The 25,274-nt window shown below is 33.9% G+C and overlaps 5 protein-coding genes across 7 annotated transcripts; 3 read left to right on the top strand and 2 right to left on the bottom strand.

Annotated features, from left to right (window-relative positions):
• Positions 1-425: 425 nt before the first annotated feature.
• On the top strand, positions 426-1,269 carry LOC121254936. The gene has a single exon (XM_041155177.1). It carries the CDS (start codon positions 468-470, stop codon positions 1,146-1,148), a length of 681 nt encoding a protein of 226 aa, XP_041011111.1. The 5' UTR covers positions 426-467; the 3' UTR covers positions 1,149-1,269.
• A 3,883-nt stretch (positions 1,270-5,152) lies between these two features.
• Positions 5,153-5,966, top strand: LOC121254935. Its single transcript, XM_041155176.1, has one exon. The coding sequence runs from the start codon at positions 5,168-5,170 to the stop codon at positions 5,849-5,851; it is 684 nt and encodes a 227-aa protein (XP_041011110.1). The 5' UTR covers positions 5,153-5,167; the 3' UTR covers positions 5,852-5,966.
• An 838-nt stretch (positions 5,967-6,804) lies between these two features.
• Positions 6,805-10,252, bottom strand: LOC121254932 (methylthioribose kinase-like). The gene is made up of 6 exons (XM_041155174.1): positions 9,907-10,252; positions 9,272-9,581; positions 8,464-8,638; positions 8,168-8,369; positions 7,274-7,488; positions 6,805-7,086 (listed from the first exon to the last, which is right to left on the bottom strand). The coding sequence occupies exons 1-6, from the start codon at positions 10,090-10,092 to the stop codon at positions 6,921-6,923; spliced, it is 1,254 nt and encodes a 417-aa protein (XP_041011108.1). The 5' UTR covers positions 10,093-10,252; the 3' UTR covers positions 6,805-6,920.
• Positions 10,253-13,187: 2,935 nt separating this feature from the next.
• LOC121254931 (triacylglycerol lipase 1) lies at positions 13,188-17,851 on the top strand. Of its 3 annotated transcripts, none has more exons than XR_005938749.1 (11): positions 13,188-13,628; positions 14,126-14,236; positions 14,994-15,134; positions 15,347-15,457; positions 15,532-15,675; positions 15,760-15,800; positions 15,884-15,960; positions 16,714-16,809; positions 16,919-17,356; positions 17,532-17,588; positions 17,696-17,851. XR_005938749.1 is itself a non-coding variant. In XM_041155173.1 (9 exons), exons 1-9 carry the CDS (start codon positions 13,446-13,448, stop codon positions 17,239-17,241), a joined length of 1,227 nt encoding a protein of 408 aa, XP_041011107.1. In that variant the 5' UTR covers positions 13,188-13,445; the 3' UTR covers positions 17,242-17,369. The 3 variants fall into 3 exon arrangements, 1 of the variants encoding a protein (XP_041011107.1); XR_005938750.1 differs by having other exon boundaries at positions 17,529-17,588; XM_041155173.1 differs by lacking the exons at positions 17,532-17,588; positions 17,696-17,851 and having other exon boundaries at positions 16,919-17,369.
• Positions 17,852-23,297: 5,446 nt separating this feature from the next.
• Positions 23,298-25,234, bottom strand: LOC121254930 (gallate 1-beta-glucosyltransferase-like). Its single transcript, XM_041155172.1, has one exon. The coding sequence runs from the start codon at positions 25,071-25,073 to the stop codon at positions 23,541-23,543; it is 1,533 nt and encodes a 510-aa protein (XP_041011106.1). The 5' UTR covers positions 25,074-25,234; the 3' UTR covers positions 23,298-23,540.
• Between the last annotated feature and the right edge of the window lie 40 nt (positions 25,235-25,274).

The raw sequence follows: 25,274 nt of genomic DNA, 5'->3' as shown, positions 1-25,274 counted from the left end.
TGTAATATATATATATATATATATATATATATATATTTTATTTAATAAATCACTTTAAAATTTAAAAATACATAATATTATAGATAAAAAAAAAAATTCTTTATAGTACCATAGTTAAATAGAAGGTAGTACTGATAAGGATAATACTACTAATTTTTATTAAAACTTGCAAAAAATTGCAAATTGGTAGTACAGATATTTGTAATACTGATTTTTATTAAAAGTACTATCCATTTTTCACCGTAAAAATTTAATTGTTCAGCATATTGCATTTGCTAAAAAATAACATTATTGCATCTGTATTCACCATGGCTTGCCAAATGCCCCCACTAATTTGCAAGTAGTTCGAGGACCACCTTGCAACCTGCTGAAAAATCTAATCCCCTATATAAATCAGAGCACCACTACGTTTATCATGCACAAAACAAACGAAAAAAAATTAAAGAAAAGCGAAGCACAAGATAGCCATGGCTCCCCACATTTTCCTCATCTCTTTCCTAGTGATCCTAGCAACCATTCAAGGCATCTATGCGGTTCACTACACTGTCACAAATACTGCCATAAACAATCCTGGCGGGCCTCGCTTCGATAAGAATATTGGTTCTGCGTACAGTAGGCAAAAGTTGGTTTCTGCTACAAATTTCATATTGAGAGTCTTCCAGCAAACCAATGCAGTTGCAGACAGAAAGAACGTGCAAAAAGTGAGCTTGTTTATCGACGACATGGGTGGAATCGCATATGCTAGCAACAATGAGATCCACGTTAGTGCGAGATACATCAACAACTTTTCGGGCAATGTGAAAAATGAAATCACCGGAGTGCTTTACCACGAAATGACTCATATATGGCAATGGAATGGTAAGGGGCAGGCTCCAGGAGGATTGATTGAAGGAATTGCTGATTTTGTGAGGTTGAAGGCAGGGTACGTGCCAAGCCACTGGGTGCAGCCTGGACAAGGTGATAGATGGGACCAAGGCTACGATGTTACGGCTAGGTTTTTGGACTATTGTAACGATCTTAGAAATGGGTTTGTCGCTGACTTGAATAAGAAAATGAGGACTGGATATAGTGCTAATTATTTCACCAATCTGCTCGGCAAGTCTGTTGATATGCTCTGGAGTGACTACAAAGCCAAGTATAGAAATTAAAATAAGGCGATGTTTCAACATCAGCTTCTTAACATGAATAAAACGTTGTGTACTGCCTCATGATCAACATATATAGTGTGATATAAGATAAATAAAAGTGTTTTAGGAGCTTATTGTTTAATTATAATGCCGCCTTCTTTGCATTTCTTTCTGGGTTTTTTCAACTCATCCAAGTTGAACCTGAAATGTGCTTGCATGCAGCTTTTAAAATTACCGTCACATTAAAAAAAAATTATGCAAAACCAATCATTTCGCTATCAAAACTGCAAAATGGGACGACATAGACATGGTTCGAGACGATCGAGTTTCTCGGTCTCGTTCCTTTTTTTTTTTATCACTATAGCAGCCAGCGGCCATTCCTTTCAAGGGCCCCATCAGGCCAGTTGAATGCGTAGTCGAGCTGCAAGCACTACTGGCAAGGCTCGCTTAATCGGGTCCCGTCCCATCCGGTTGTAAGGACATCTTCTAGCAAAATATCAGCGCCGACAGTATAAAAACTGAGCTTAATTGTTTATCGATCACAATAATGGATGGAGTCGCACGCTATAGTACTGCCAAGACTCGAAAATGAGTCAGGTTGGGCAAAGTCTGAGAATGTATGGCAGTTTTCTTACAATTATTTCAAGCTGTACGAAAATTAATAATCTCGGACCAACAACTAATTCCTTCCAAGTATTAATGGGATTGTTTATTGTGAACTCCATAAAAAAAAAAAAACAGAATTGATCAAGATGTCCATTCATGCCTGCCGATATTAACGTTCCGTGCCAAGAAGAAACAGCAGCTTGATGGATAATCCTTCAGTGGGCATCCTTCTTCATTAATGCACCGAAGTTTTACTTCAAAACTTCAAATTCCACGAACCAACCTTCAATCGGATCTGATCTGATCTGATCTGTTGATCTTTTAGACTTCTCCTCTACTGAAAGTCTATATGAATCAGTACTATAATATTCACAAACACCGAGATTTATTGCCCTGAAATGTTCAACTTCGCGCGTTTCTTTGACCCAGAAATGCAAGCAATAATGCCTTTGTCCATTCGACAATTGGAGTCCATCAATCACTGATCAGTTCCATGCAAATTTGGAATCATGGCAGAGATAACCAAGAAGCACAAAAAAACCCCATTACTAACAAGCTGTTACGTACGTTCAAAAGTGGCATAACATTACTGATCTCAGCCGGTTTGGATATTAAAAGTATTTCATCTTATTTTATTTTATTATTATAATTTTTTTAAATTTTTATATAAAATATAATAAATAATTCAAGTTTTTCAAATTTTAAAACAATAATAATATTAAAAATTAATATTATAATAATATTTTATTCAATTTTTATCTAAAATCATCTCATAGTATCTCACTATCTAAACCGCAACTAAATCAACTGACTAATTGATCATGAACTTATAATAAAGTAGACATTAGATAATTGCATTCACCAAATTCAAGTCATCATTTCGGATTAGCACGCTCGCTCAATCCCCACTAGGAAAACCCAAACACAATCTTATCTTGTAAGAGGCCGCCTATGTATCGTCAAATGGAAACTATATCATATATAATTTGGCCAAACAAATATATATATAATTATTGTAAAGATCTATTGATCGTGGAGTTTTAAACTTTTGAACTTGTAGATAAGTACCGATCCTCATGACACTTATAAGGAGTTCATTTGATGTAGAATGATTCGAGTCAGATGATCCTGAGTTGTCAAATTTCACATTAACTGCGTTGAAATACTTTGAGGCGGCAGGTCAGCGCAAACATGGCAGGAAATCGTGATATTTCTTTGATTAGGGATGTTTTGGGTACATTTCTGTATTTTGGCCATAACTTTGGGTATAGGTATAAAAATCGCACATATAACCCCAATTCGAAAAGATCTTTTCGGCGCGCACGTCGTGAGCATTTGTGTGCTTCATTTTCGAGGCCAAATTCTATTGTTTTCCTTCTGAATCCCTATTTTTAATTATTTTTTTTATGATAATATTTCATAAAAAAAATATTTCTTTTATTACTTCTTTTATTACATATTTATTTTTGGTGTGATTATTGGAATTTTTCTATTTTTGATAAAATTCTGATATGGTTGATTTTCAGCTATTGCAGCCCGGCTTGTGAGTTGATTTAGGATTCTTGAATTTTGAAAATTTTGAATTGAACATCAGAATCGTTTTCTTTGAGTTTTGGGCATTTTTCTTGTCTTTCTTCCCTGTGAATTATCTGTTGAAACTAGCTTGCAAAATAAGTACAATTCTGTCCGGCATCATTATCATTTCAGCTAGCGATCGAGGTACAATAAAATTAATCATTCAAAGCGATGCATCTATAGATTATAAACATACACAAGAGCAGGCCGGCAAAGTATTTTGTTTGTACTGATCTTCATTGATCTCACTTGGGTTATACATACGTATAGGAAAAAATGGACACCAACTTCCGGGTCTAGCATGTCACGGATGATGATCAGCAAAGGAAGGCTAGGAGGTGAGCAATTCTAGTACGAAAGACTAGTTCACGTAAGTTACAAGTTTACTCTCTTTTTTCAGCATATCAAAAAGTCCTTCCCCCAATAAGAAAATTTCAGCATTAATGTCCTCTCGATCGTTAATTACGCTCAAAACACAGGCCAGAGGCTCTAGAATCTAGATTATAGTAATTCTATAATATGGACCAGACTGTAGAGTCTTTGTCCTGATCTTTGGGTCGATCAATAATTTCACAATTAGTTTTATGGTTTGTGGCCGGCCGGTTTTCTAGTCACTGGATTCGTGTATATGCATGGATGCACGTTTGACTGATATAAGATCAGCTCGTAATTTGCAGGCTGGATGATTTTCAAAATAATGAAATGATCATAAAGAATTATGACAAGTACTCGATTTTTCTTTTTGGAGTTTTTTTAAATAACAGAAAACATTAAAATGGGATCTCATCCATTCTCTAAAACGGACAGTCGGATCAAATCAAATCAAGTGTTTTTATTTCTATTCCTTTTACACCACCAAAATAATTGTTTGAATAAAACTAATTAAAGCACTCCAAGTGGCTGCTTATTCTCACACTTCGCAGGGTTGTACGCATTTAGAGAGATTACAGGCCGTATAATAATTGGATGATAGATGATCGTTTGCTATTAGATTGATGGGTATTATCTAACAAAAAATCTATTTATAATTTTTTTTCATAGCCCTTTTATTATCTTATGATGTTGTATTAGATGATAGATTTATAAATAAAATATAATAAATAATATCTAATTATTTAATATTATATATCATGAAATAATAAAAAAATGATAAAAATTAAAATTATGAGCAGCATTATCTGATGGGTTTGACAGCTATCGTCGCGATCTTGTGAGTAAACAATTCAATGCTATTCCGAACAACTGCCCTACAATATTTTAAAAAAAAAAACCCTGGTTTGGTTTTAGGACTGTTTCGCTTGGCTTTTCCTTATTTCATTCCTGGGTAAGACAAAACCTAGACCTACCAGACACGGCCACACCTTCCCTGTGCAGGTACAAAAAATGACTCGCCTTGTTGTTTCTCTGAGAGGATGTAATTTTTAAAAATATAATATAAATAATTAAATTTATCTTTTTCTATTCGATCAAATTTTAAGATAAATAATAATTTAATATGGTTCGATTATATTCTTAACAGTAATATTGGTCGATTAATGCCACGGTACAAATTAATGAGCCAAAAGCAAAACGCCTAACTTAAAACTTTAAATTATATTGCCAACAAAAGAAATTATCGTGCTTAATTGACTAGAACATCATCAAAGTCAATGTTCCTTTTTTTTGGAATAAACTGGTTGTCGGTGTCAATATTGTCATGCTCATAATTCGCAAGAAGTCATCCGAGGACCACATTGTAAGCTGGTTAATTAAAAGTCCCATGCATTCCCTATATAAATCACAGAGCACCAATGCATTTGTTGTGCAAAACCAACTAGAATAAAGAAAAGAGAAGAAAGGCACAAGCTTCACAGCAAACCATGGCCGCTCGCCACATTCCTTTCCTCTCCAGTTTCCTTCTGATTTTAGCAGCCATTCAAGGCATCGATGCGGTCGACTACACCGTCACTAACACTGCCAGCAACACTCCCGGCGGAGTTCGCTTCGACAACGATATTGGATCTGAATACAGCTTGCAAACATTGGCTTCTACTACGGACTTTATATGGAAGATCTTTCAGCAAACTAATGATGCGGACAAAAAGAACGTGCAGAAAGTGAGTTTGTTCATCGACGACATGGATGGTGTTGCATATGCTAGCAACAATGAGATACACGTAAGCGCCAGATACATCAGTGGCTATACGGGGGATCTAAAAAGAGAAATCACTGGAGTGCTTTACCATGAAATGACACACATATGGCAGTGGAACGGTAACGGAGAAACTCCCGGAGGATTGATCGAAGGAATTGCTGATTTTGTGAGGTTGAGGTCTGGGTACGTACCGGGCCACTGGGTTCAGCCTGGGCAAGGCGATAAGTGGGACCAAGGCTATGATGTTACAGCTCGATTTTTGGACTATTGCAATGATCTTAGAAATGGATTCGTGGCCGAGTTGAATAAGAAAATGATTAGTGCCTATAGTGCTAATTATTTTGTTGATCTACTCGGCAAATCTATTGATCAACTCTGGAGTGACTATAAAGCCAAATACGGAAATTAAAGATTTCTGGTTAAGAGCTTATATATCATTAATTTAAATAAAAATTGTTCTATCCTGTTTTATTAATTTGTACGCACTATATGAGATGAATAATAAACAGTTTAAATTAATAAATGTGCTTGGGTGATTACTTAATTTTACTGATGCATGCATTATTGTGGCTCAAGCGATCTAGTAATTAAGATTAAGGGTGTAAAAAAAAAAGGAAAACGGACCGGACCGGTGAAATTAGTTCAATTTTGGATCTGTTCAGTTCCGGTTCTAGGCTTTTTAGATCCGGACTAGACCGGTTATGTATAATATTTTTTATATTATATATAATTTTTATATATAATATATATAATAATTTAAATTAATTTAAAAATAAACTCAAATTGTAAAACTTTAAACTCAAATTGATAAATCACATCAATTGAAAAAAAATCCTAAATATCAAAAGATTTAAATTTATATAACAAAATTGTAAATAAGATCACTAAAATTTATTTACCAAAAAAGAAAGAAAATCACTCAAATATTATTACCAAATTTTTATGGCCTAATAAATTCTAAATATATTCTTTTTTATAAGTACATAATACATTAGTAAACTTACTATTATATTACTTTAAGTCTATAAATAAATTAGTATATATACTTTAAAACCGAAAAATAAGACCGAAGCGATAAATTAATAAGCTTTATCCTCCACTATCTCCGTTCATATGATAAATCAATTTTCCAGATAAAGGATTAGCAGAGTTTTACTCTCTTTTTTTTTAATGTTTTCTCTTGCACCATACAGCAGCACTCTGTAAACAGATTTGCTAGTACATATACAACTCGGTTTTTGTTTCATTTGTTAATTAAAGGAAATAAAAAGATTTAAACAAAAGCAAAGAAAATCTTTAAGTATCTTTAATCGACCAGTGGCAGACTCAGTAGTTTTCTTGGACTACAATAGATTATATTACTCTTTGTTGAGGTTGACATTACAATAGACATGGCAACAGTTCATTTAATACAAACATCTGGAAAGTCTCTTGACGGATACTCAAGCAAACTATCATTCACCCAAAACTTTGTCAGACTAGAGTTTTTTAATGGCCGAAACAACTTCAGTAATGGCCTGGAAGTTCCTCCGTTCCATGAGAAGCAACTTCGCTACTTCAAGAGCCCGGTGTTCACAATTCGCTCGTTTCCTAGCATCAGTGATTGATTCAAAATCCTCAACATGTGCTACACCAACAATTCTCCTGTCAATCAGAAAGATGCCCAACAGATATTAGAATAAGAATCTCATTAGAGATCATAAAAGGATCAACATTAGGGGAATTATCCCACAAGAGCAACATATGAACCCCAACTGTGCAGTATAATTGCTTTTTTTTTCCTTGTTGATCGACCATCATTCTATCTAGAATCTGTAATCGGTTTTGTTACCTTATCATTTTGGCAGCACCAAATCCAAGGGTGTCATGGAACAAATCCTCCATAAATTTCTTTTGTGCAAGCTGCTGAAGCTCTGGATTGTTATATATTGCAGGAAGATATGCCTCACCAGAACCATCCTTGTGCTCATCCCAAAGTGCAATGAATTTCTTGTGGAATAGATTCCAAACCTCTTCAATTGTCCTCAAAATCCACTCCTTATATGTCTGCAGAACAAGGTAATTAAGATATGAACATTTAAAAACAAATGAAGAATAGTTTCAAGCAAGGAAACTGCAACCAATAGTTTCATTGATAAAAATAACAATTACAACGACAACAGCAACAACAACAATAATACATCAGTAACATAACTAAAAGGTTTGCACATTTAATGCAACCACGAGATAAAAATACTTTTCTAAAGACAAAAGTCCAGGAGCAATAGATATGTACTTGAAAACACAAGTGGATCCAAAAACAAAAACATCTGAACTCTACAACTCAAATGAATCAAAATACAATGAAAACAAGAAAAAGGCATCTATTTATGTGTAAATATTTTTTTAATAGGTAATCAAGAAGTTTTATTCATAAAAAGAGGCAAAGCCCCAAATATATTTATATAAAACAAGTAAATGATCATATTCTGAAGAAAACGGAAAGAGAATAAAAACATCACCTAAATCTAGAATGGCCTGAAAATATATCAAGACAAACACTGTAGTGATGTAAACAATCAGGACATAAAGACTATGCCACGTAAATTACTTTACTAAAACCTGTAAATTACTTTACTAAAAATTAGCCTCTAAACCATCAAATATATTACAACTAAATGCATTAAGAAGTAAAACAAGAAACATAGAGAAAAGACAGAGAGGAAATTACTAAATGGAGACATACTTTTCTGTCATTCACTTGATCAGCATGTCCATCTTGTGCAAAGAAAGCCAAAATCAAGTTTCCCAGAAATGCTCCAATGTCAAAACCCATAGGCCCATAAAATGCAAATTCAGGATCTATAACTTGAGTCGACTCATGAGTAACCATGATAGAACCAGTGTGGAGATCTCCGTGTACAAGTGCCTGGGCTCTTTCACAGAACCTACAGGGAAAGCAACTCTTTGCTATCATAAAATACTAGAAACAACAGAGATGCCACATGTTCTGAAAAGAAAGTAAATGAAAGGAGGTACTACTTGGATTTCAACTCAGCAACTTCAATTTTCAAAATATTATCCTCCCGAACAGCCTCAGCATCACCATCAAGATAAGGGGAAGTCCAACGGTTATATTCAGAAACCTTGTACGGGTCAGAAAAAACCACCTGCTCGGTGAGCCTGCACATCTCCACATTCCCGCAAAATTTAGCAACTGCATATAAGCAAGTAATAGCATGAGTAAGACTACGAGACGGATCATATACATACGAATCAACATTATAAGTACAGCACCAATAAAACTCACCTAATCATAACATAAATCATGCTCTAAAGACAGTGGGAGTGGGAAAAGAATTCACAGAACGGGCAGGGTAAAATAAAACAAGGCTATCCACTTTAATCAACTTTTACAGACTAAAGTTCAAACTAACCTCTAGACAACCTAATGTTGCCCACCTGGCATGCGATAAAAAATGGGTCAGAGGTAGCAAGACTATTCTCAACCTTATCAATCTTAAATCAACCTATTGGTACACTTCAAAGCCCTCATAATTAACAAAAAAAATCATCAGCACCTTGGAAAACATCAAGTTAAACCTTCACATGAAAGTTACTTTGCAATGTGTAAACCAAAATTAGTCACACAAATAAATATATCCTTGAAAGATATTGTCGTATTGGCAAACAAATACACAAAAATTTGAAGAAAGACTAATATAAAACCTTCCAAATCCAATATAAGTTCTTAACTATGCATTGTCAGGATAACACCTCAAATGAAAATATGAATCCGTAGTAGAAAAAGTAAGTGAAACCTCAAATGCAATAGACAATCAGAACATACCAGCATGTTTGTGATCCGTAGTGGTACGATAAAGAAGGGATGTGAAATAAAGAGTCCTTGCCATGTATTCTGACATGTGTTCTGCCAGAAAGGGGTACTCAATCCCAGCAATCAATCCTTTTCTCAGGATTATATGTGGAGGCTCAAAGTAGCGCATGCCAATCAAAGACATAGTACGATCAAAATGATAAACTTCAGGCACATGCTCTGGACTAAATTGACCATGCTCTCTCAGAGCTAGTGCCTCAAAATATGCCCGTTCCTTCGTCATAGGCCAAGATTCCCCTATACAACGTATATATGGAAGAGCCTGCATAATCATGCAACCAAGAATTTGATCATCGCACATGGAGGGGTCTAATTATACACGTTGACTACAAGAAAACAACAAAAACATAGCAGGTAAGTCTTTTAATAATTATGGAGTCTGTAACACTAAAGGCACCAGTTCGTCGAAAACTAAAATCATTTGTCAAAGCGCGCACATGTATTAGCAAACTAGTACTTGTTATTGAATCCAAAGGGCCCAAACAATCTACCGAAATTAATACCGATTATATATACACAGCATGACAAATGAAATGTTCTCCTATACATAAGGGACAAAAAAGATCAAATTCCGGAAAAATGAAAACCTGTTTGATGACAAGAGAACCGGCGGGACCGAGGACGATGTACACAAAATTGAGGTTACCATCTCCGACCTCTTTAACTGTGACGTCGTCGAGGTTACTTCCGATCTTAGAGGAGAGGGAGGGTACGGACTTTATGTATTCGATCAGGGACTTCTCGTCCAGCGGCTTGAACTCCGAGAAAGCCATTGGGATAGATGGTGGACGAAACCCTGGGACCTGTGAGCTTTTAGGAAGAGGAGTGATTCCTGGCTAATTGGACTGGTGAAAGGAAATAATGATAAGCGTGGAGAGTACGACTTTTGTCTTTGAGACAAAAGTAAAAACAGAAAAAGGATTCATTGAACTTGGTCGTTTATAGGACTCTTCGAAATGAACCCTGTTCTCCATTTCTAAACCTCGGATTCCTTGCAATACTTGCAACATTTCTTCTGTTTTAGTACCTGTTTGGATACATATCTCGCTTCATCTAATTTTATTTAATTTTAATTAATAATTTTATTATTATTTATAAATCACCTCCTCATATCTCACTATTAAAATCGTATTTACTAATAATGCAAGACCCTAAAATATTTAGAACAGTCGGCTAATTCAGTGACTGTCGTCTTGTGGTAGCGATCTCACCGTCAACTTTGTTATTCTCACGTGTTGATATAACATATTTTAAATAAATAAATCTTATTGATATAGCATATTCTATTAATATAACAAATAGAATTATTCCTATTTAAATAGATAGCTATTTAAGATAGAGAAATACCATATCGATGGAAAATAAAATAAAATAAAAAATCAACAGACGAGGAAGGCATGGGTTAAATGGAAGCGGTCGATCAAAGATTCCATTCTCACTTATCGAGCAAGCCATCTGAAACAGGCACGATTCATGATGATAGGAGTTAGATAACTTGATCCGGATCTGATCAGATTGAATTTTGGATCAGTCAGTCTAGATCTCAAAATATATGGATAGATGAGATTCGGTCTGATCTTGAGAGCTACAAATTTTAGATCGAGCTTGATCGAATCAAACCGAAATCTTATATATATATTTTTAAAATATTTTTAATAATTTAATATATTATTTTTATATAATAATTATATAAATTAATAATATAATTTTCATCTAAATTATTATCATTGATCATATAAAATATAAAATAATATATGCTATCAATTAATAATAAATTTTCAATCATGTAATAATTTATGTTATTATATGTAAATAATTAATACATTATACATTCACACATATTCTATTATTTACACTTAATTAAAATAATTAGGTAATTTTTTTAAAATATCTAAGTTGTAAGAAAGTATGAATAATCTATGTAAAATAAAATTATTTGATATTCATTAATCATATATAAAATATATGACATTATTAATAATTATGCATGCTAATCAGTAAAGTCTAAGTTAATAAGTAGTAACTATCAACATCATAAATATAATTATAGTAAAATATTTTTTTAAAGAGTTAGTTACATAATTCACATTAATAATTCACTTAGTTTTAATTTAGTAATTTTTTATTAATTTATTTTAAAAAATAATAAAATAATTAAGCCACACCGAATGAACCGACCAAATTGGACTAGACTGATAACTACCAGTCCCCATGGATGTTCAGTCTAAATCGGACCGGACCGAATTACACCCTTAGTTTAGGAGTTCGCATGCATCACCTTTATCCATGATTCTCACATAACTCTGTCATTGCACTGAAAAGGAAACCATATCTTATTACTGAAAAATTATTCTTATTAGCTACTATTCACTACTCTACACCTCCATAAAAAAGTTATAAATGTAGGATGTAAAAGTGAATAGTGATTGATAAGTAGAATTCCTCCTTATTACTTTGTCAATGTTGAGATTATAATATCATACTAGGTAACCATTTATACATTTGTTACCATCATCGATCTAATTGGTGCGGTCCAATCATTTCATAAAAAGAATTTTGGATCACACTAAAAACTCCAATTAACTTGTTGTTTGGATTGAGCTAACGAATCTGATCAGTCTATTCGGTCCGGATCAATATAAAATAGGTGTCTAAAATTACTTTTAATATATATTTTCGATCCAACTTTACAAAAAAAGTATCAACCATTTTTACATTTTTTAGTATCAACTATTTAATTTTATTTGCACATTTTGTACTAAAAAATAGCCTAAAAAAAGTTGAAAAAAAAATCAAAATTATCCTTATTCATCCATGAGAATTAGCAATCATCATAATAAAGTTAAAAACAACAAATAGAGAAAATTAAATTAAAAAATGCAATATCATCCAAACTTCAAATACATATAATCTATAGGTTAAATGGAAATTATATAATTATTTTATACAACTATTACATAAAATAATATATATATATATATATAATATTTTAAAAAACAATATATATGCTTCGGTCAGTCTGGTCCAAAAACATCATACATCGAGACCAAACCGAAAATCGAAATTCTGAGGTTATATGGACTGAAACTAATCAATATGCTTATCAGTTTTATCTGGTCCAGACTAAACCATTTGGTCCAGTTGATCCAGACCAATAAACTTACAGCCCTAATTGCTATAAGTCTCGTCCGAAAACCTTTTGGTCAAATTAGGAAAAACCTTTGGTCAAATTAGCAAACAATTGTAAAAACGCAACGTTTTATTAGATTTTGAAAAATGATATAAAACAAATTGAATAAAAATACTATAAAGTTAAAAAATTATTTAAATATAGTTTTTACTGTGATTTGGGTTTTAAAATTTGAAAATTTTGTATTATTTTTTTTGTTAAGAAGTTTGGAAAAAAAATTATTAAATTTTGTATTTGAATAATGATTAGGTGATGATTAAATGAAAAAAATTTAAAATTTAAAATTGAGAAGTGTCTTTTATTTAAGTAATATTTGGAAAGAAAATATATAGAATATACGAAAATACCTTATTGTCCAAACTAGTCCTAAAAATTGAATAATAGAGTATTTGGAGAATGAAATGAAATAATAATTCTGTGAATAATAATAAAATAGTTGAATTAAAATGTGTCATTCCATTTTAGAAATTGAGAAAAAAAATTGAATAAAAATATTATAAAGTTAAAATATTATTAAAATATAATTTTTATTTTGTGATTTGAAAAAATTTGATTTTTTTATTTGAAAGTTTGTAAAAAATTATAATGACTTGATAAAAAAATTAAAAATTAAAAATTTATATTTAAATAATATACGAGAAAAAATAAAATAAAAAATTGTGCGATAAGATTAGCAGCTCTATTTCCAGATATCCCAGAATATTTCCGATTTTAATGGAGATCGTCGTCTGTTTTATAAATTATCTGTCGGCTGTCTGTGCCATGTGGTCGAGGATAATTTAAAAACAGCGCGTGGGACGTGGGAGTGTACTGTACTCTACGAAAGTTAACCGGTAACGGCGTGAAAGAGAAGCTTCCACACGTCTCCTCTGGTTGGTTGGGGGCAGTCCCCTCCCTTCCCTTCGCTTCCGTTCCCGCCAACTCCAATCTGTGTCAATGGAGAATTCATTGGTGGCGGTGTTGATCTTGGTCCTCTGTCTTTTCGCCTCCCAAATCCGCGTACAATTCGCCGTCACCCTCACCGGAAATTCCAATCACCGCCCCCGACCCCGACCTCCTGATGTCACTTTGTGCGCCCAGCTCATTCAGCCCGCGGGATATCATTGCTCCGAACACAAGGCTCTCTCTCTCTCTCTCTCTCTCTCTCTCGCTTATTCCTCTCTTAGTGATTTAATTGGAAAGTGGGATTCTTTGTTTTCGTCATGGCTAGTTAGGTTGGGTAGAAATTGCAGGAAAGTAAAAGAAAATGGAACGTTAGAACTATTAATATTATTCTTTGGAAAATTGGGAATCGAGTAAACTGCGTCTTGCCTAGTCAAACTGAATTTGGAAATTTCCCAAAAGCTGAGCAGGGAAGTTGTTTTATCTAGATAATTGTTGCTTGCTGATTGCCACCTTATTTTCCTCAAATTTTCAAGCAGCAAGGAGCCTTGCCATCTACCTCCATTCTGTTTTAGAATCAGTGAACAATTCGAAAGTTTTCGTTGAAATTTGTGGCGAAATTATGGAATAGTTGCTAGGAATTTTTACCAGTTTTCTAGAGATTCATTTTTGTTTTGTAATTCAAATCATTGTTTGCTTACACTTAATTTGGAAGTTTTTCCTTATGTTATCAGGTTCAAACAAAGGATGGTTACTTATTGGCTCTTCAGCGCGTGTCCTCTCGTACTGGGGATATAAAAGAACAGCGGGGTCCTCCGGTCCTCCTTCAGCATGGTCTCTTCTTGGTGAGCTTCCTTATTATCTCTTGCTACAGATATTTCCCTACACTGGCCCAACATTTTGGAAAGAAAACAAAAACTCTTTAACTCTTTGAGATGGCCGTGCGTTTTTGGGCTCTTGTTTACTCTTTTGATCAATAAAATTATTTTTACCGATAAAAAAAAAAAAAGATGGTCATGCATTTTAATATAAAATGAAGTTAGAATACATATTGGTATGCAAATTGTACGGGAGAGTGCCTGATTCCATTTAGAATTTTTACTTGCACTGCCAATGTTAATATAGCTTGCTTAGGTAGAACAAACATGTTGTATGTGATTTTCTGTGGTCAAACAGCTGTTTGAAGAACCTGCTTGTCCTGATTCTTTGATATTACTTGAAAGGGTTTTGTCTGTGAATAAAGAATGTTCCCAACCACTATAATTTAAGGCCTATGCTGCTTATCTTAAAGCAATTCTCCAACTGTCTGTGTTATAAGATTCAAATGTCTTTTACCGGCATAACTTCCATATATCTACCACTTGTTACAATCACGAATTAAGACATTGCATTTGGATGAAACTCTACACTGTGACACAACTGTTGCATTTGGTGATTCAACAGTTGTATGCCAGTAATTTTTGGATATGCACCTAAAAGTTGCTTTAAAACTGTTTCTTTCTGAACTTTGCAACGTTGGGTTTATATACTTGCAACAATTAAGTTAAACTTGTTTCTGGATTTAACCTATCTTTTTTCCTCCAAAATTTCAAATACAAACAGGCAGGTGATTCATGGTTTCTGGATTCTCCAAAGCAATCATTGGGCTTCATCCTTGCAGATCATGATTTTGATGTTTGGGTTGGAAATGTGCGCGGAACACGTTGGAGTCATGGGCATATATCCTTGTCAGATAAAGATAAGGTTACTTAGCTTATGTCACTCGCTTCTCTTTTGTTATCAAGTTTTTCCAGCGAAGCACCTGTAATTTGGGTGCGAAAAGTTTGGGGATTGGCTTTTATATTAAGACTGTATATATATTGCATGGCAGTCTAATGAGAAATTGTTATAGTCACGGTTTCTAGAACATACTCTGCTTCAATAAAGTGACCATACTAAGTTCATGTTTTCTGCAGGATTTTTGGGATTGGAGTTGGCAGGAATTGGCTATGTATGATCTTACGGACATGATATCCTACATAAATTCTATAACAAACACCAAAATTTTTGTTGTTGGACATTCACAGGTCTTACAAATCTTATTCTCTGTTTTTAGAGGTCTTTTTTTCGTATGAGCTTAATTTATTTCCATTCTTCTCAGGGGACAATCATGTCTTTGGCTGCTTTCACTCAACCAAATATAGAGGAAATGGTTGAGGCTGCTGCTCTTTTATGTCCAATATCATACTTGGAACATATCACCGCTCCATTTGTACTTAGAATGGTTAACATGCATCTTGATCAGGTATTCCTTATCTGCTATTATTGAATGACATTTTTGAAATGGTTTCTGGTGGTAAAATTAATCATAGATACTTTTTTCTGACAGATGATTCTTGCCATGGGCATTCATCAACTGAACCTTAGAAGGTTATAAACTACGACTATTTTTCTCTCTTCTTTTGCTTGAACTTGGTACAACTAAAAACTTTTGTGTCATACATAATCTTCAGTGATTGGGGGGTCAACCTCTTGGATTCTGTATGTGATGGCCATGTTGACTGCAATGACTTGCTTACTTCTATAACAGGTTCTTCTTCTACTCTCTCTCTCTCTCTCTCTCTCTCTCTCTCTCTGTGGACATGGACACGGACACATTTTTGCCATTCTACTAATACTTGTACTTGCTATGCTAATTCTGCCCAAGCCTTGCTGAGGAAGAATTACAGCTCATTAAAGAAAAAGAAAATATGCTGAGTCTTGTGGACATGAGATGTTAAATATATCATTTATCCACCATTGTCTTAACGATAAATTAACATAAAAAGTAGGGTCATTATATTTTAACAAAGACCCACACCCAAGTTCTGTAGCTTTGGGCCTGTTATCCTGATCATGATTTTCCTGCCCCAAGAGGGAAAGGCCCATCTCTTTTTGGCCAGTTTCAGGCAAGGAAAGGATGGATTTGAACCCTTGTCATTCTGGTTTGTAGACACGTACTCTAATTCTCCAAGCAATTGGCCCTACCCCATCATTGGATTTGTTTCCAATATTATCCTAAAAAAAGAATCTTTGTGCATGCAATATGTATTTAGAAGGTTGATGGATTTTTTATTTTTTTATTTTTTTATCCAGTTTGTTGTTCATGCAACATTGCAGCATGTGGAGCTTAGTTTCCATCATTCTATTACATAGAGAATTTCTGTGTCGCTGGGTTCTGTGATGCAAGTCAATCAGCAGTGCATTTTCAACCTAATAGCATCTTTAATCTATATTATAAGTCTTTGATATTAAGGCATACTCTTTCTTTTTTTCATATGAAGTTGGTTCATTAATGTTTCAGGGGAGAATTGTTGCTTCAATAACTCACGAGTGGATTTCTATCTTGAATATGAACCTCACCCATCATCTTCAAAGAACTTGCGTCATCTTTTCCAAAGTATGCTCTGACATTTTCTTTTTCTTTTGAGTGGGAAACAAGGGTCAGAGGGCTCAGGCTTGCATCTTTTAGTGGTTTTGTTTACAATAGTGTCCATTGTGTTTTGTAGTGATTCGCAAGGGTACCTTTTCCAAGTATGACTATGGATTTTTCAAAAACCTGAAGCTATATGGTCAGTCGAAACCTCCTGTATTTGATCTTGGCCACATACCCGACTCACTATCACTATGGATGGCTTACGGGGGCAACGATGATTTAGCTGATGTGATGGATGTGCAGCATACTCTCAAGGAATTGCGGTTGAAACCAGAGTTGCTTTATCTTGAGAACTATGGTCATGTAGATTTCATTTTGAGTGTAGATGCAAAGAAAGATCTTTATGACCATATTATTAAGTTTTTTAGGTCACGGGGAAAGTCTAGTAGTTTCTGAAGGGACTGCTTACCATGTCTTATAGGTCGTGTGGAACTTGGAAGTCTTTTTTTTCTTCTGGGGGAGGGGGTGATGTACGGATGTATCAGACTTTTTATGTTCATGTATTATAAAGGTCATTATATCTCCCTTCTCTTTCTAACAATGTATGAGCCAAGATTATTAGGTATCTTTTCTGCATTTTCAGGCTCTATCCCATATTTATGGTGGAAGAAGATGCCGTTTGGTCCTAGGATGATTGTCTAGTTTTTTTAATTAATATTAACCTAATATTTCTCTTTGGCAAGAAGGAAGATGGAAGAGGAAAGATGCTTTAAATTTTCTAAACCATTTGTTGGAACGTTCATGTGAGTTTTCATATGTCTCCGTCCCCAATTCTTCTATATTTGGACAAATGTCACTGTGATGACTGTCTCTTAATCTAACGTATGCCTTACATGAACTATTTTTGCAGCAAAGGAAGATGGAGGGAGTCGTTTTGGACAGTCGTGACAGACTTGCTTGAAGAACTTGTTGGAGCCTGCGTTGCAAAGAAGCCACGTGAAGGAAATTGAAACTTTATCAAAAGACAAGTAGATATTCTGTAAGGTTGTCTCCAAATGGACCAGGCTTAGGCCCCGTATGGGTGTTGAGATGAATTGGGTTCTTTATGTACATTGAATAGTTGTGTGTTGAGATTGTAGAGTTAGTTTTATCAGTCTATCTAAGATGAACTTATATGTATTTGGATGTTAAGATGAGTTTATATATATTTTTAGGTTTGTTGGAAGGAGTTAGAAGGTGCCATCAACTTGGCTTTTATCATGTGGATATTGAAACTAGTTCTCAAATCCTTGTTAATTGGATTAGAAAGGGTGAGTGTAATATTTGGTATCTCGAGGATTATTGAGATGAGCTGAAAAGTTGTCTGGATCAATTGGAGTATAGAGTGAGTTATATTTTTTGTGAGGGAAATGCAGTTGTGGATTTTCTTGCTAAACAGGGTGCGGAGGGTTTAACTACTGATTGGTTGGGTGATCGGGCCCCGTTGATCAGTAAATTAAAAGGTCCTTTTCGCACAGACATAATTGATCTTCCTTGTTTGAGGATTTCCTGAGGTATGTTTTAATTTGCAGTTGGTTAAATCCTTATTTTATTATATGCATGTGCTGTTATTTTTTCTTGCAGGTTGTCGCTTTGGTTTTATTTCTTGCAATCTTTCTGGCAAATTGTATTGTGGCTGGGTATCTAAGAATTTTTTAGGCCTCGGTTTTGGTCCTTTCTGTTGTAACCATAATTTTCATCTGTTACAAGTGATGGCTATTAATAAAATTTAGGTATTGTCTTTTTTTTTTTTTTTTTAAAAAAAAGAGTTTATATATATTTATGAGAAGTTGAAAAATCTTATGAGTCTCATGTGTAAAGAGGCGTTGGGTTAAAAAAAATCGTGGGTCTTACGTGTAAAGAGATTTTGAGTTAAAATTAGTTTAGTGATTTGAGAGTTAAATATTTAGATGTTATATTCAATTTAAAATTAGACGAAGTTTCAAACATGGCCTTAATTATTGCAGCTAAATATGTCCACTATTTTCGTAATTGGCGATGTGCTTGTAGTTAGAATATTATTATTTTTTTTTATTAATATTTTGAGATTTAAAAAAATTAAATTATTTTATATATTTTATATAAAAATTTAATAAAATAATAATGACGAGACGAGACATTTCTTATATCCAAACGTCAAATTAAAGTGATTTTTTCACTCGTGCACCTCGTAAGAATCCTGCCACGGCGTAAACAAAGGCTCAAATTTACCTATCTTTTAAAACCAAGACCCGTTCATTCCATCCGTTCATTCCATGGAGGACAAACAGCTGCCCCGCTGACCTCCGCACTTCTTGCCTTCTCAACTTAAAAAATTTAAATAAAATAATTATTTAAGATGTAACAGCCAAGTTTGTTAAGATAATTATTAAATAAAATAATTATTTAAGATGTAACAGCCAAGTTTGTTAAGATGATTATTAAATAAAAAGTTATTTAAATAAAAGCAGCATGCCAAAATCTAGGAATTTGCAATCTTGATTAAGATGTAACAGCCAAGTTTGTACGTGCTGCACGTCATATATTTAATTATTCTTAACTGTAAAATATATTATACAATCGATGGTGTAGATTGTCACATAATTTTAATAGTTGGTATTCAAATTTGAAAGTTTTGATAATTTATGGTACAAATTAATTAAATAGCGTTGAAAATTCAAAGGATTCTCAGTTTTTTGTTCGCGCAAACTCAGTTGACCGATTGTTGGTTAAAGATTAAAGTCATCAATTCAGTTATAACTGTTAGGTGCAAACACCGAATGCGGGAGCACATGCTTTTTTAACGAAGTCAATGTTTGTAACTTTCTTACGTCATTGGTTCAGATAGGAACGATGATGTGTCGAACCCAACCAAATGTACTAGATAATAACAAAAGCAATTGAGATATCTATTTTTAAAAAAAATTATAGAAGTTTAATTATACATATATTAGTTATTGATATGTTAAAAATTAAAAATTAAAAATTTTAAAATTAAATTGATAAAATGAGTTTTATTATAAAATTGTAAGAAAATTTATAAATATGTGTATCACTACTCATAATAATTTTATGATATTAGTATTTTTTTTTCTTTTTTAAATGGGAACCTGTCAAGTAGGGTGTGCATCTGGATTTGTTTGTTCTAATATATCCAGTCATTGTCTTTGAATAAGTAAATAAATAAAGGGATGGTTGAGAGATTCATATGGATTTGTTTGTTCTAATATATCGATATGAGGCTAGCTAGTTGTGTGCCTTAGCTTAAATGACCATCTCTCTTGTCATTGACTTACACGTAGTCTCTATCCCTACCCTGGTGGGTTGACATGGATATATACCCATGTGAGTGATTGCTTTTCTTATTTCAGAGTTGTTTTCGCTTTTCCATTAATATGAGAGTGCACCTCGAAGAAAGATGAGATTTTTTCTTGGTCATATAGAGTCTTATACTTTTCGATTTAAAGCTGTAAGACAGTAATTATTGTAGTATCTTTATGAGGTTTTGTTTCAAGTTTTATTCTCTTATACTTTTTGACTTATTTTTTTTTAATCATTATAGTTTTCATTTATATGTTGTAATTGATGTTATTGGTAGCTTATGGAGACTTAGTCCAGTAAAAAAATTTTCAAAATGGCATCACCAGATCAAAGTGAAAGAAATCAATATTTCTCTCCAATTCTAGATTCAAGATGTGAAGACTAAATGCATTTTGATCTTTGTAAATTAATGTTTTAGTTTAATTAGTTGTGACGTATTATTATTTCTTTTATTCTTTGTAAATTTACGTTTTAGTTAATTAGTTGTGATGTATTATTATTTATTTTATTTTTTTGTGAATTTATGATTTAATTTAATTAGTATTTATGTTTTAGTTTAATTAGTTGTGGTGTATTATTATTTCTTTTGTTCTTTGTAAATTTATGTTTTAGTTAAACAGCTGTGATGTATTATTATTTATTTTATTTTTTTGTAAATCTATGCTTTGCATTGTGATGCAACAACAATATTATTTATTTTACATTTTTATTTATTTTGTACTTTAATTTATTTATTTTTATATAAAAATCTTTTAAAAAGTGTTTAAATCATTTTTTTTTAAATGTGGACAATTTAAGCATATCAGAATTTTTTTAGAAGAAACAAGTGCTATAAAAATATTTTTTTAAGTTTTAAAGTCTTCTTAAAAATAAAAATAAAAATAAAACCGGATTAATCCGGTTATAATCCGTATTAGATCTGATTATAACCCAGATCTATATTAAATTTGGATATTTGGTTACAATCCAGTTATCCACCTGGATAAAATTCAGATTAATCCGGGCAAATAACCGTCTGGACTTTAGCATCCGGATCCGATTAAACACCCATACTTTCAAGTTTCAATCACTCACACATCCAAATTGCCTCTTTTTATCCGGATTGAATCTGGATATCCGCCGGGATTTTAGCATCTGGATCCGAATCTGGTTATAGCCGAATATTCAAATCCGAATCCGGTTGAATACTCCTACTTTCAAATTTCACTTACTCACGCATCCAGATCGCCTCTCTTTGTTTACAAATAATCGTATACCTCATGATGTTTTTTGACAATATCAATTAGGTATTTGTTCTCCATCACCATGCAACTCCTGATTATTATGTATGGAGTTTATTTTAGCGACTTGTGGAGTGCTACTTCACAATAATATTGGCGACACTTCTTTATTTATTGGGTGGCAATATTAGAGCCACCCATAAAAAGTACCGAATTTGGTACCACAGTATCAATTTTTTTTTTTTCTAAAGCATGTTTTAGGTATTTAAAAAAACACAATACTAAAAGATAAACAAACGTAAATTCTGAAAAAAAAAAAAAAAAAAAAAAAGTATGATGGATACAAATGACGAAGGTACCTATCATTTTCATTATTTATTTACTGCTTGCGGTTTTTTGTTTTTAGCTTAGCTTGTAAATTCTTGTTGCATAGCGTCTGAGAATAGCGGTATGAGGCAGATGTCTGGTTTTTTTCAAGTTTACCGGGACAGTGGTCACTGTCAGAAGGGAAGATTTGACCATAAATGATATTTTAATTTTAAGGTGTTTAAATTTTATTTATTTTCCTATTTTTACATATTTATGTTAGAAAGTAATTAGAAATGGCTCTATGGAATCTTTTTCTTTGCATATTTTGAGGTCATGCTTCCGCGATAGGGTGTAAATATATAATACGATTCGTGAATTCAATATAAATATAATATAAAATTAATAGATTTGAATTTAATATTAATGAATTTAGGTTAAAATAAATTAATCCGTCAAAACATGATTTATAAACAGATCAATATAACAATAACAGGTCAATTTACTTAATATGAAATTAATCTATTTTACCTAATTTATAATTCATTTCAAAATTAAAATTTTATTATTATTAAGTTATAATATTGATATTTTTCAATATACTTATATTTTTATTATTTTTATTATTGAGATTGTAATTTTAAACCTATACTCATATATGTTATTATATGGCTTGTAATATTGATTTTATTATATATTAAAACTTGAAAAATATTGGTATATATATTTTTAAGATATTGTTGTTATTAATAAATATAGATTTTAACTTTTTATGTGAAATTATGTTAATCATATCAAATAAATTATGCGTTTTAGTTTAACACAATTAGATGAAATAAACAAGTTTAAATAAGTCTTATCGTATTAACATATTTTTAATTAATTATTAAACGGATTAAAATGGATGATACGAGACTATCTGTTATCTAAATGGGTTGGATTAAAGTTTGAAAGTTTAACACGTTTAACTTAACAGATTGGATTCGAATTAACCTATATAGTTAGATATTCATAACTTGACACGACACTGCTAAGACCCGAAAACTCGATTTGGCACCCATAGGACCCATAGCTCCTCCCTCCTCATTTCGGCTGTCCTCAATCTTAATCAGGCCCTTCCCAAACGGTTGATTGCAATTTGGGCTTCTATTTATTAAGCAAAATGTTATCAGGATTATCGATCTTGCAACAAGGCTTTAATGTTTAGCAATATTTTCTAAATTCCTAGAGCAATTATTTTTTTCCTAAAGCAACTTCTTCAATGTCCATTCCTAAACTCAAGACCGTCCAATTTCCAAACCCATATAAAAGGATAAGATATACAAGCAAATCATTTCTAACACAAGATAATTTTACAAACGCTAATTAGGATTCAAGAGCGTAGGCTTGATTTGAATATTAAGATGATATGAGATGATTTTAGATAAAAAATAAAGTTAAAAGTTGAATGAAATATTATTAGAATATTAATTTTTAATATTATTATTATTTTAAAATTTTAAAAAATTGAATTGTTTATTATATCTTGTATGAAAATTTAAAAAAATTATAATGATAAAATGAATTGAGATAAAATAAAATACTTTCACTATTAAAATGCCCAGATCTAAGTTAATATTAAATAACTCAATAAAATTAACAAAAACTAAAACAAGCAAAGCGCCAGACGAAAGACAACTGTTTATAATTACTATATATATATATATATATTAAAAAAGATTGAAAAAAAAAAAAAAAAAACGAATACCTCACCATAGAGGGTATCCCAGTTATTCCACATTGAACTAATCACTTCCACCTCCCAATCATTACCTAACACGTGCCCACCCGTAGTAGTTCATACCTTGTTTTTCTTCGTTAACTAGGAATCGTCCGAGGATTAATTACTAATTAGGATACAACCAAGTTGACGTTCCCATTATTATCCTTTAACTCGACTAAATCTGCAAGCCCATTGGTGGCCGACTTATTGGGGAAATCTTCAACCTCGTTAGTAGTTGACCTACTGGTGAGAGCCATGCTTCTCTTTCTCACCTCGTCCACGAAGGCTTGAATATTCCGGTCGGAGGAACCACCCTCCGCCACCGCAGCATCCGCCACGGCCTTCCACTTCAATGCGTTCTGCTTCAACTCCTCTGCCTTGGTCCCCACCGTGGCCTCCAGCAAGCACCTCTGCACCTCATCCCTAGTAATCACCTTGTTCTCGGCCTCACCTCGGCACATTCTCACCCCGGTCTTGAACACATCCACCAAGTACACTGCGTCCGTGACTTGGTCACCCCATTGCGGGAAAGCCACCACCGGCATGCCTGAGGTGAGCGACTCCATGGTCGAGTTCCATCCGCAGTGTGTGACGAAGCATGCAACGGAGGGGTGGGCCAACACTTGCTCTTGTGGGCTCCATTGGACCACCCTGCCTCTGTCCCCAGCTTTCTCCAAGAATCCTTCTGGAAGAACGAGCAGTTCGTAGCCAGCGTCTTTGTGTGGCGGTTTCATGACCCATAAGAACGAGACCCCAGAGTTCAATATCCCGTGAGCTATCTCGTCCACCTGGGCTTGAGTCAAGTAGACGACGCTGCCGAAGGAGATGTACACAACTGATTGGGGTGGCTTTGAGTCCAGCCACTCTATGCAGTCATCGGCCTTCATGAAGTCTCCGCGGACGTTTGCGTTCTGAGCCGTGGGGTTCTTGAAGAGAGGCCCGACCGTTTTGATAGGGCAGAATTTGGACATGTACTCAATGATATCGTGCTCCAGTTCCTGGAACGTATCCATCAATATGCAGAAGGGTTTGTCCAAGTTTCTGTACTGGCCCAGGATGGCCCTCCTCAAGAACGGGTACGGAGTGGTAGGGTACAAGAAGCTTGGAACTTCGTCATACTTCAGAAGTGGCATGCAAGGCAATTGAATATCAATAAAGGGTTCGGTTTCGGAAGGGAAAGGGACTAAGCCGTGGTAGTAGTGGTAGTACGCGGCGAAGCACGCACAAGATTGTACCCAAAGCATGGCTGAAGGGAGACCAACGCTCTCAGCCACATCCGAAACCCAAGGAATAAAAGGGTTATTGATTAGGCAAGAGATGGGGCGTCCCTGTTCTGCGTTTCTCCTTATCATCTCGGGGAAGATCTCCTTGCCAACGAGCTCCAGTTGGGGTAAGTACTGGTCCAAGTCTTGGCGCCTTGGCTCGTCCTCGTCCCATCCATCTTCGAAGAACTCGAAGCGGATGAATCCCTCACCAACTGGGGCAGGCTCGTCAGTGATATTGCTGGCTTTTCGCATCTGTTTGCCAATACTTTCCGGGGTGGAGAAGGTTACAAGCAAACCCTTTGAAGCAAGGCTCTTGCCAAGCCTGAGTAGAGGGTTAACATGGCCTTGTCCTGGGAAAGATATCAGAAGAACATGGACCAGAGCTTCAGATCCCATTGTTTCTATACAGGTTAAGCTGGCTGGCTAGGTTAGAAGGAAGAGATAGAGAGCTAAAGTGGCTAAAATTGAGCGTGATCGGTATACGGACTTGCCTAATTGTGTGGGATTAATGGCTAGTGGAGACAAGGAGGAGGAAGACTACTGATATATACCGCATAGAATTAATGCTCAATTTTTGATTTGTTAGAAAGAAATATG

This window comes from Juglans microcarpa x Juglans regia, chromosome 3D, assembly GCF_004785595.1.
Source record: "Juglans microcarpa x Juglans regia isolate MS1-56 chromosome 3D, Jm3101_v1.0, whole genome shotgun sequence".
Taxonomy (NCBI): Eukaryota; Viridiplantae; Streptophyta; class Magnoliopsida; order Fagales; family Juglandaceae; genus Juglans; species Juglans microcarpa x Juglans regia.
This window is presented reverse-complemented; position numbering and strand designations above follow the sequence as displayed.

Bases quoted from the DNA above. Each gene is read 5' to 3' on its own strand.
- LOC121254936 (XM_041155177.1), top strand. From the start codon at position 468: ATGGCTCCCCACATTTTCCTCATCTCTTTCCTAGTGATCCTAGCAACC.
- LOC121254935 (XM_041155176.1), top strand. From the start codon at position 5,168: ATGGCCGCTCGCCACATTCCTTTCCTCTCCAGTTTCCTTCTGATTTTA.
- LOC121254932 (XM_041155174.1), bottom strand. From the start codon at position 10,092: ATGGCTTTCTCGGAGTTCAAGCCGCTGGACGAGAAGTCCCTGATCGAA. The intron at 9,582-9,906 runs GTTTTCATTTTT...ATGATTATGCAG, and splicing joins GTTCTCTTGTCATCAAACAG to GCTCTTCCATATATACGTTG. The intron at 7,489-8,167 runs GTATGTCTCCAT...CTTGTTCTGCAG, and splicing joins ATCAAGTGAATGACAGAAAA to ACATATAAGGAGTGGATTTT.
- LOC121254931 (XM_041155173.1), top strand. From the start codon at position 13,446: ATGGAGAATTCATTGGTGGCGGTGTTGATCTTGGTCCTCTGTCTTTTC. The intron at 15,135-15,346 runs GTTACTTAGCTT...TGTTTTCTGCAG, and splicing joins CCTTGTCAGATAAAGATAAG to GATTTTTGGGATTGGAGTTG. The intron at 16,810-16,918 runs GTATGCTCTGAC...TGTGTTTTGTAG, and splicing joins CTTGCGTCATCTTTTCCAAA to TGATTCGCAAGGGTACCTTT.
- LOC121254930 (XM_041155172.1), bottom strand. From the start codon at position 25,073: ATGGGATCTGAAGCTCTGGTCCATGTTCTTCTGATATCTTTCCCAGGA.